General features: G+C 36.9%; 1 protein-coding gene across 1 annotated transcript; it reads left to right on the forward strand.

The window, feature by feature from the left end:
* Positions 1–1,751: 1,751 nt before the first annotated feature.
* Positions 1,752–9,375, forward strand: LOC127414100 (carbohydrate sulfotransferase 3-like). The gene is made up of 4 exons (XM_051651846.1): positions 1,752–1,871; positions 2,030–2,133; positions 7,789–7,975; positions 8,074–9,375. Exons 3-4 carry the CDS (start codon positions 7,896–7,898, stop codon positions 9,269–9,271), a joined length of 1,278 nt encoding a protein of 425 aa, XP_051507806.1. The 5' UTR covers positions 1,752–1,871; positions 2,030–2,133; positions 7,789–7,895; the 3' UTR covers positions 9,272–9,375.
* The last annotated feature ends 2,296 nt before the right edge of the window (positions 9,376–11,671 follow it).

Genomic DNA, 11,671 nt, shown 5'->3' on the forward strand with positions numbered 1-11,671 from the left:
TGACTATAAAAGGTCTTAGATATCGTTTTTATTGTGATTATCCTGCCATGGTCTAAAATGGAGGATGCATATTTTCGAAAGTAAGCAAGCAAGAAAGAAATGTCAGATGTGCAATCCAAATGTGCCATAAGAAGGTCACAGTTATGAAGACTTAAAAGGACATCTACGGTATATTGGGGACCACTGTAAACATCAGTAAAGCAAGCATTCTATTCACTGAATAAGAGTTTCAGATCATGCAGGAATCCCTTTAACTATTTCATTGAATTCCAGTTTCAAAACCAGTTCAGTAGAATCAATTTTGACATATTCTTCCGAAATGTTTGAATGTTCCTTCCTGAATCACAGATGGATAAAAACTCCAAAACAGTCCACGTCTGGATCGCCAACAAATTTCATTTTAATCTTCTCACAAACTTTAGTTGATCTGAAAATATAATATGTATTTTGGCTCAGGGTTGAAGCTTTTACATGGGCCACCAAAGCAATCATTTTTAGTCACGTTTCCCCTATTTCCAAAATATTTTCTGAGATTTAAAAATTGAGTCCTGTTTATTACATTATTAAACAATGTTGTTGCAGTCATTTAGAGTACATAACATTGTAAATACACACAAATAGCTATAGACCTCTGTTACATTAGCTAAAGAGTAATGTTGAAAATGAGAAGACTGCATTAACTACACCAGATCACTGCGTTTTGCATGCCAGTAAGGAAAGACTGGTATTTCTGTAGTGGTTTGATAACAGATTGCTTGGCAGTACATCACTTTTGGAGCCCGATTATGATGGAATATTCCTCATTTGTAAGTAGCTTTAGATGAAAGCATCTAAATCAATAAAACGAAACGTATAAACACACCTACAGGTAAAACTATTTTTGTTCATATTTACTTTAATTTAGAAAGAACTAAGAACTGTACTGTGTTTTGGCTATTCTGTAGTGCTGCCAATGTAAATAGCATAAAATAGTCATTGTAATGTTCATTTTAAAACTATTGACAGCAACACTGTACAGTACTGCCCTCATGTGGTTACATGATGTTCTTGCTGAATGCTTCGAAGCTGTCCCTCGTGGCACAACTTCAGACTTCTTCAAGAATAAATAGACATTTTCATTTTCAATCTAGTTGTCCCCGAGGGGTCATTAGGTGGAAAATATCAGTTTATCCAACATAAGTAACAAAAACAATGCTAGTATAAATTCACATAAATCGCCTAAATCAAACTGGACAGTGCAATAAAAGCATAGCGTATGAAGCAGCCGGCTGTCATAATAACAATAATAATCATAGTAATCTTATTATTATTATTATTATATAGTTAAAACGAATCCTGACAGCATATTGTTATTACTACAATAAAACTGATAAATAAATTGTGATTAGCCACCACTGACATTAATAACAAACTACATGAGAGAAATACTATGGCGATCCCATAGTAATTTATAATTGTTTGACAGTGCTAATAACAACTGTGGTATGGTGTTTGGCGGGTGCGACGGTAAGTTTTGTGAGGCACCGCTCCATCACTCATTCAACGAACGGGATCTCCGTCTTTACGCAGCGTGTTTTGGATTTGAGACGTGTGTGCGGACCCCTATTACCATAGAAATGGGATGAAGGAATCCACTGAGGAGTGTCTCTGGGACCTCCTCAAACAGAAAAGTCCTTGTTAGCACGCTCACATTGGGGCTCTTTCTTGACCACGTGATCATGTGTCCAAGAATAGCCCAAACTTGGAGACCGCCGAGAAATGGACACGTTTTCCAACACGATGCCAAAGAGGACAGAGCAAATGGAGATAACTTTATAAATTTTTCTGTAACACTGTGAGACTTTAGAAATGACTTTGGGACCCTTCGAATTGTGAGTGCAAGAAACATGTCAAAGTTGGACCTATAAACTTCACTGAATCATCCCTTTCTTTTGTCTATGGGGGGGTGATTATCAGGGCATGAAGTCTGTACTATAAGTCAAATATTAACGTTAATTTAAAGCTTTTTTACTCACTTAACTCACTGCAGCACTTCGGAGTCTTCAAATAGGCTACGCAAAGGAACAATGTGTACCAGACTCGACCATTCAGGATGCTCCGGATGAGCCACTGGAGACCCGTTTAGTCTGTAAGGTAAGACTTTATTCCAACTCAAAGAACAGGCCAACCTCTATCGGTCCAGCCATGTAGAAATGTTCAAATGTTTTACCGTAATCTCGCTGTTTTACATTAAACTACTGGCAAAGTTCTGTAATACCATGCGTAATAGTAATTTGATGTGGTTAAGCATGCTCTCTTTGTCTTTTCTTTTACGTCTAATTGAACTGCGAATATGGACAGTAAATTATATCAACCCATACGTTCAAAATTCAGCAGAAGAAACCCAACATTTCCTACTAGCATTTATGCATGCATCTTTTTTTTTCTTGCTTGAAGTCGGTCTGCATCGTACTCTTCATAAGACAAAATCACAGTGGCTAAAATGTAATTAATTTAAAGATCTACTCATTTCATAGAGTAAAAGGCAAATCACAGCTTCAAATTTGGATTATCCTGTGATCTGGATCATTTCTAACAATACTGTAGTTAATCTAAAACAAATAACTTTCATGTCTACAATCAGTACATAAAGGAAGATTAAAGTTTTAACCTATTCATGAGTAGGGTCTAAAATCATCTGCAGTGCCCAGTGACACTGCACAGCTGGTAGAGGTGGGCAGAGTGAAGGGGAGTATTTGTTTTATTTGTTTCTTGTCATAATGAATAAATAAATAATGTATATAATATAGTAAATATGTGATCAAATGGGTTATGTCTGCTGTACTGTGTATTTGTTTTATTTATTTCATTTTTATAGCTGTAAAAAAACAAATGATCAAATAATATCAGCAGTCCGGTTTGCCTGTATGCGCTGTTTGACTTCTCAGACATTGTGTGTGTGTGTGTGTGTGTGTGTGTGTGTGTGTGAGACAAGCGCTAATGTAAACAGACTTGGCTGCGTGCATCGGATAATCACGGTCAAACCTGCATGTTTCCACTGTGAGTATATGAGTTTTAAACTGTTATCGTGGTGCTTTTGTGATAGTTTGGCTGTCTGTTTCAGAAAACAAACGTATTATATGCCCAAAAAGACTGTTTGAGTTGCTGTTTGTGTGAATGAAAACTGCATCTGCCCCTAATCAGCAGATGTGGCTGCGTGCATGGGAAGATCGCATTTAGATATGATGGCTGTGCATATGCAAGCTGTGAACTGTTATCGTGGTTCTTTTGTGACAATTAGGTTGTTTGTTACATAAAATAAACATATTATGTGCTTGAAAAGACTCTTTGAGTAGCTGTTTGTTTGACAAATGACGACCACTACTAATGTAAACAAATGGCAGCACGCATCAGAAGAAGATGTTTGATGTATTGACTGTGCGTATAAGAGCTGTAAACTTTTTATTGCGGTACTTTGGTGACGAGTTGGATGTATGTATATAAAATAAACTTATTCGTGGTTTAAAAGACTGTATGAGTAACTGTTTGAGTGAATATAAATTACAGACGCTTGACCAGCGCAGCCTGTGTTGGTGCGGAATCCGATTTGAATCTGGCAGCTTGTAACGTAACTGGATGTTGCAGAAAAACATATGTGTGACGCAACTCTGCGCTGCCCAGTTATTAATCGTCACAGACTGTTTGTGTAACGGTACATATGAAAGGGTTATTTAGCCAAATATCATGTATCAAGTGACCATATATTACTTTGCAAAATAGCAGTTAGATAAGTGGAATCAAGTTAAATATTCTGTTAGTATAGCCTACATTGATCACCAAAACAGTGTAATGGCGTTTGTGTGTGTGGGGGCTTAAAAAACATACTAAATAATGTTTTTTTGAAAATGTAAAAATGCAGAAAGTTTTTTTGTGAGGGTTAGGTGTAGGGGTAGGGTTAGGGGATAGAATCTATAGTTCGTAAAGTATAAAAATCATTATGTCTATGGAGAGTCCTCATAATGATAGCTGCACCAACATGTGTGTGTGTGTGTGTGTGTGTGTGTGTGTGTGTGTGTGTGTGTGAAAGAGAGAGTGAGAAAAAGCATTTGGTGCCATGTCTCTAAAGGTTTACATTCTGTTTTATGTCCATGATGACAAATACACCCCCTGTTCCCATTCCCCTCCTCCACCGCTGCAGCAGCTGCAACTTGTAGGCTCATGCAGCACAAGAAGACCTGTCACTGGTGATAGTGGATTTATCTCATAGAAGAACTCCAGCTAAACACTGCCTATCTCCCAGAAGGCACCATCACGCACTGCTGAACCGCAAAGCGCTCAGTAATGAAACAAGACAAAAATGGATGAAACATGCTCCCTAGCCCCAGACTGCACACACCTCTCTGATACCCATGTTAACTCACTTCTTGTGTCATGTTTTCTGACAGAAAATGGCACTATATTATATTGGTGTAATACTACCCAATATAGTGTGCTAGAGCAAGGTGTGCTATCCCAATGGTTTAAAATGACTGACCACATGTTGTAAACCAGTCCGAATGCACTGACATGTACCTTCCATCTCCAGTGAAGAAATCAAATCTTAAACAAGATTTTGAACATCGAAGCAAAGCCATGTTTTTTTTAACTAGACAAAAGAAACTAAAATACTGCAACAGTAGTTCTGTTTAAACATTATTACTTAAAGGGATAATTCACCCAAAAATGAAAGTGCTCTTATCATTTACTACCCTACCCTCATGCCATCCCAGATGTGGCTGACTTTTTTCTTCTGGAGAACACAAATTAAGATTTTTAGAAGAATATTTCAGCTCTGTAGTTCCTCACAATGCAAATGAATGGTGACCAAAACTTTGAAACTCCAAAAGCATATTAAGGCAGCATAAAAGTAATCCACAAGACTCCATAAGACTTCTTTTTGTTTACTATAAATATCCACTTTCACTTTTACATTCTTCTTCTTTTGTTTTTGGCGATTTGCAGTCTTCATGCATATTGCCACAAACTGGGCAGGGAGGAGAATTTATAGTAAAAAAAGACTTAAATATCGATCTGTTTCTCACCACACTTATCAATTCACTTCTGAAGATATGGATTTAACCACTGGAGTCTTATGGATTACTTTTATGCTGCCTTTATGTGAATTTTGGAGCTTCAAAATTGTGGTACCCATTCACTTGCATTGTAAGGACCTACAGAGCTGAAAGATTCATCTAAAAATCTTCATTTGTGTTCAGCAGAAGAAAGAAAGTCATACACATCTGGGATGCCATGAGGGTGAGTAAATGAACAATCCCTTAGAACCAAAACATTTTCCCGTACACATCTAAAAGGCTGTAAGAGAAGCCATTAATGTAATTTGTATGGGAATGATGAACAGGGTGATGTCCGTTTCTGCTTGAGCAAATCATCAGATTTGTCAAATGCTCCAGTGGGTTTAGAATATGTAAAGATCTCAACTCAACCACCGTGCCTGACAGTTTGACAGCTATGGCATAATAAGCCCACATAATTGGTTTATATTTACTTAGACTGCACACTATCGTTTCTTGACGGCTTGAACATTGTGTCATATCCTAAATGTTACTCTTTGTGCAGACAAATTGCATGGCATTTAACATGACAGTTTTCACATTGGTACACATCTTACCTTTCGACTACAATATTGTGCAATTTCACCTTCCATTTAGTTGTTAGCATGGTGTAGAAAAGTGTCACATTCATAAATTGTGCTGTCTGGCAGAGATCTGGTCAGTTTATTTGCACAGATGGATTGATATGGTACAGATAAACCCCTGTCAAGCAGAGTTGTTTGCCTTGCTGTAAAGGTAACACAATGCATTATTGCTGGTAAACGACAGTTGTGAATAGAACCCATTTAAAGCCATTCTGCAGGGTTATCTGGGATCAAACAAGCCCTAAAGCCACTGGTTTTATTTCAGTGAAACAGCCAAGTTTATTTGTGTGTCCTGGTGTTGCTCTTCTGTCATTTCTTGTTGCTGCTAGATTAATTTATAAATTAATTTTTGATTAATTCTTTGATCAAAATCATTGATATCATTTTTTGTGTTTTGCCTAACTAACACTCCCATAATAATCATTATGACAATATCACACAATATTAAGAGGGTAGGTAGTATGTGTTTTCATCTTAAAAGCCTGAAAAGATTGTCTGTTGTACACATTCATACTTTTCACACTCACAAAGCTTATTTACTGTAAAAACCTTAAGAGAGTATTTAAAGCTCCATATGGTGTAAAATGTAGTGATACAACTTTGATAAGGAATGTAAAAAGCTGAAACCCTTATCACCTCACTAAAACAAAAGTTTATTTCAACAAGTAAACCTAAACTACCCCCACAGCATGCAGCTGCTGTGAACAAATGGCTTGTGGAATTCAGAGGTCCTGAACCCTTGGTGAAAGGGCAGCCTAGTGTTTCAGTGTTGCTGTGTGATGATGGATGGAAACTACATATACTGTATTAAAGATATTTGAAAATATACTGATCATTTACTCATCTTCATGTTGTTACAAACATACATGACTTTCTTTATTTCACGGAACACCAAAGGAGAAGTTTAGAATAATAAAGTGAAAAATCTCATTATAGTAGTCCATGCAACTTAAATTTTAAGTCTTTGGAGCCATATGACAACTTTGTGTAAGCAACAGACAGAATTTAAGTTGTTACTCACTGAAAATCTTGCCTTGAAAATTTTATGGAAGTGGTCACCATTCATTTTCAATGTATGGAAAACAAAAGCTCAGACATTCTGCTTTAAATGTCTCCTTTTGTGTTCCACAGAAGAAAGAAACTCATATTGGTTTGCAACGACATGAGGTTGAGTAACATCCGTGTATGTTGTAGCGTCCATGTACGTTGTGTTCATTTGGTCATTGTTGTTTCAAAACTGAAAAAACAAAATAAAATGTATGCTTTGAATTTTGGTTTTTCATTTAAAAAGAAATAGGCACAGTTTGAAAATGGCTTTTTTTTTATTATTCCTTTTGTTTAAAAAAAATTAAAAGTGAGAAATCAGCGTTATTGCTCTTGGATATAAAATGGATATACAGCTTGAATATTTGATTTGCACATGTGGGTGGACCTAAAACGCGATTGGTCAACCTGCGCTGTCATCTGCCATCTTTTATTGCCCTCCATATTTTACTTGTGCCCCCCTCCCACCCGGTCAGACGGTGAAACGACCAAGGGGAAACCCCAGGCCAGACGAAGAGATAACCTATTGCCCACCCTAAAGACCAAAATGCCTGCCCAAAGACTGCATCCTAATAGCGGCCCTGGTCCTCTGTTCTGCCACCTCTCATTGAAAATAAATAGGGAACCCGCGGTTACCGTGTACTGTGTAAAACCGCTTTTAGAGTTTTGGTGTGACACTCAAGGATCTAATTCTGATATTTTTCCTTTTAATTTCTTGAACAACAACAAAACAACACTAAAAAGTACTACTTTTCATTATTCATCAAAAAGTAAGCAGGAACACACAGATCAAAAAGAGACACTGTGTTCTATGGACCTCATCATCTCTCATCATTCTACATTAGTGGATTTACTGGATAGGTGATGTCAGTGCAAGCAGCTTGTTGGGGAACAAAGCTTAGATTGTCTGTGTCTGCTTATACTCTGCTGTGCCAAAAGGTATAAATCGGTCACCACCCTGAATCGATACCAAAGGCTGTTGTTTTTGTGAGTTTTATGGCTTAGTGCCAATACTCTTGTATTAAAAAATAAATAAAAAGTTGTAACCTCTCTGATTTTGTTTATTGCAGATTAATTTTACACCCAGGTTTTGACATGAGATGAATCCAAAACTCTTGGCAGCAGCGACTTATTAGCAGTCCATGGAAGCATTTTTTTAATACAAGTTAATTTGAGAATGAGGAACAAGTATGCAGTCATCCTTATCTGCATTGTGGCACTTGTCATCATTGAAAAGGAAAACAACATTATTTCAAGGTGAGAATTTTTTTATTAATAAAGTATTATTAATTTTATGATGCAAAGAATGTACTGTGAAATTTTTGAAAGGTTTTAATTTCATGTAATATTTGCAGGGTCTCAGATAAGCTGACAATCCGACGAACAACACAGACTCTGGAGCCTCCGGTGCTCTACAATGCTTCCAATGCGCTAGTCGTAATGGAGGGCAACAGTTCCAATCCAGAGGAGATGTATGCTGAGAATGGCACTCAGTTATTAAGGGCAGGTCAGAAGCACATCCTTTTGATGGCTACAACTCGTACAGGTTCCTCCTTCGTGGGCGAGTTTTTCAACCAACAGGGTGCCAACATGTTTTACCTCTTTGAGCCACTATGGCATGTGGAGAAAATGTTAGCGATTGGCACGAGTGGCACTAATACTAGTGCAGCTGTTTGGGTGTACAGGGATGTCCTGCAGCATCTCTTCTTGTGTAACTTCTCCATGTTGGAGCGCTTCATCAGTCCTCCTCCTCAGGATCATGTTACCCCTGCCCTTTTCCGTAGGGAGTCCAGTATAGCCCTGTGCGAGGAGCAAGTCTGCACTCCTGTCATCAAAGAGGTTTTTGAGAGGTACCACTGCAAGATAAGGCGGTGTGGACCGCTCAATCTGACCTTGGCGTCTGAGGTCTGCCATGCAAAAAAGCACAGAACAATCAAATCTGTGAGGGTCCAGCAGCTGGATACGCTTCGTTCCCTAGTGGAGGACCCTCGATTGGAAATCAAACTCATACAGCTGGTGAGGGACCCGCGAGCCATCCTGGCATCAAGGATGGTGGCTTTTGCCAGTAAGTATCAGAACTGGAAAAGTTGGGCTGTGAATGGAGATGTGCCTATCGAGGATGAGGAGATGAAACGCCTAGAAGGAAACTGTAACAACATCCGCATGTCCGCAGAGCTGGGCTTGAGTCAGCCTAAATGGCTGGAAAACCGTTACATGCTTGTACGTTACGAGGATATCGCCAGGTATCCCATGCAGAAAGCAGCTGAAATGTACAATTTCACAGGGATTCCATTCACGACACAAGCAAGGGACTGGATCCTTAAGAACACACATGCTTCAACTGAGGCCAGTGGTGTGTTTTCTACCCAAAAAAACTCCTCAGAACAGGTGGAAAAATGGCGGTTTAGTATACCGTTCAAACTAGCCCAAGTAGTACAGCAAGTTTGTGGACCAACCATGAAGCTTTTTGGGTATAGATTTATAGACAATGAACAGATGTTGATAAACAGATCTTTTAGTTTGCTTGAAGAGAAAGAATTTAATTGGTCATAGATTCAAAGGTTTTTTTTTTTATTTTTTTTTTTTTGTAACTTTTTATAGATACATTTTAAAATGTGAAAGGTTTTGTAAAAAAAAAAAAAAAAAAAGAGAACGTGTATAGCAGAAACTAGCACACTGGGATGTTGTACCTTTTAATGGAATAGTCAACCCAAAAATGAAAATTCTCTCATCTTTAACTCACTCTCATGCAATCCCAGATGTATATGACTTACTTCCACTGAACACAAACAAAAAGTTTCAGAACAATATTTTAGCTCTGTTGGTCCTCACAATGCAAGTCAATAGGGTCCAAAACTTTGAAGCTCAAAAAGCATTTAAAGGCAGCATAAAAGTAATCCATACAACTCCAGTGGTTAAATTAATATCTTCAGAAGTGATATTATAGGTGTTGGTGAGAAACAGATCAATATTTAATGATATTGAATCTGTGCGTATCGCCACCTACTGGGCAGGGAGGAGAATTTATGGTAAAAAAGTACTGAATATTTATCTTTTTCTCACCCACACCAATCATATTGCTTTGAAGACATGGATTTAACCAGTGGAGTGATGCCTTTACAGTATATGCTTTTTGAGCTTCAAAGTTTTGGTCACCACTCACTTGCAATGTATGGACCTACAGAGCTGAGATATTCTTCTTAAAATATTCTTTTTTGTTTAGCAGAAGAAAAAAAATCAAACACATCTGGGATAGCATGAGGGTGAGTAAATGATGAGAGAATTTTTATTTTTGTGTGAACTTTAAAGTTTTTTTTATTTTATTTTTTTTAATAATTTTTTTTACTATGGAACATAAGAGCCTGCATCTAGGATATGTTTACTGAGATTGAGTAATTGGTTTAAGATGCCTTCATTTTAAAAACAAATTTTTAATCAAATGTAATGTGAGGACAAAATCCTCCATATTTTTGTCATGAGAAATTAGTTGCTCTGGCAGTCAGTGTCTGCAAGTGAACAAGTGAATGTGTTCAGTTTATTTGTGTGTGAGAAAGTGTGTGTATCTGGAATTATTTCATGTTTCTCTCGACCTGAAAGAATTACCTGAAAGGATAACTTTATAAAAGAAACAAATGGAATTTATTTATGTATGGTGCTGCTAGGGTTGTGGTCAGTAGAGTCATTTTAAAGGGCTTTATTGAAAGTAAAGTAAGGATATAAAAAAGGATAAAAAAAGAATTTTTCAGGCTATTACTCAATATTAACTGGGAAATAACTTCCACTGTATGAACAGACATTCAGTATAAATATGCAGCTTTTGACAGCCAGCTGTGACAGAGTACAATGGTCGCATTATTCTCCACAAAACTGAAGTAGAGAATAGATCTCTGTCCATGCAATTTAATTACATTCTATTTACATTTATAAAACTTTTTTAATGTTTTAAATTGCACTCTTTTCATAGATTTCTTTAAATTAACAACAACGTTAGAAAATGAAGAGAAAAGTTTGGAAAGTAAAAATTACAGTTTTTTTTTTTTTTTTACGCAATTACAGTTAAAGTTTATGTTTGTAAACTTTTGCTAAAGCAAGTACTATTAACAGGAATCATTTCATTCTTCATACAAAAGAGAAAACAACCCGACTCTCATAACCGAGTTATTTTAAGTGTCTGTGTGTTTTCTCACAGGATGGATCAAAATACTTTATTCTAACTTGCTGCCTGCAGTGCGAAATACTGGAGAAAACACCAAAATATTCCAAGAGTATCTGTTTAGCTATGGCACAGTAAGCATGAGGAAAATATGATGAATTCATAACAGTTTTTAGGCATTATGTAGATTTTACTGTATGACTGCACCTCTACTTCAGACAGTGTATGCATCTGACAAATGGCAATTATAGACAAAGGGAAGATGGAGTGTTTGTGTCTATTATTGAGAGGAAACGCCTATCCTATAAAGGATCTATAAATCCTATAAACAGGATATATTATAAGCTGGTTTTCTTTAGAGACACAACTCTCTGCAGTCTGTTCAATCTCTTGGGAAGAAGCATGGCATTCTTGAAGCAGTGTAATGGCATTTACGTTACACATAACCTATAAATCAGACTTCAATCTCTTTCAAATTTTAAATAAGCTTTACTTTTAGAATGACCAATTGTGAATTCTTGTTAGTTAAACATTAGGGAACATATGGAGTCAGTCTTTTATGACAGAATAACAAAACAAATATCATTTATATGAAATCTCCATGGGCATTCTCTAAATGTTAGTAGTGTTAGAGCTTGAGAACAGTGATGTTTTCTCTGTACACATAACCTCACAATCTTATCTGACCTGTTATTTTGAAAATACAGATTTCTGGGGAATTAATTCCACATCATCCTCAAACGATTTCCTGAACTCTGCCTTTCGAATCAGATATTCTTTGAAAATAGGTAAAGTAATAT

Source organism: Myxocyprinus asiaticus, chromosome 23, assembly GCF_019703515.2.
Source record: "Myxocyprinus asiaticus isolate MX2 ecotype Aquarium Trade chromosome 23, UBuf_Myxa_2, whole genome shotgun sequence".
Lineage (NCBI taxonomy): Eukaryota > Metazoa > Chordata > Actinopteri > Cypriniformes > Catostomidae > Myxocyprinus > Myxocyprinus asiaticus.

Bases quoted from the DNA above. Each gene is read 5' to 3' on its own strand.
- LOC127414100 (XM_051651846.1), top strand. From the start codon at position 7,896: ATGAGGAACAAGTATGCAGTCATCCTTATCTGCATTGTGGCACTTGTC. The intron at 7,976-8,073 runs GTGAGAATTTTT...TAATATTTGCAG, and splicing joins GAAAACAACATTATTTCAAG to GGTCTCAGATAAGCTGACAA.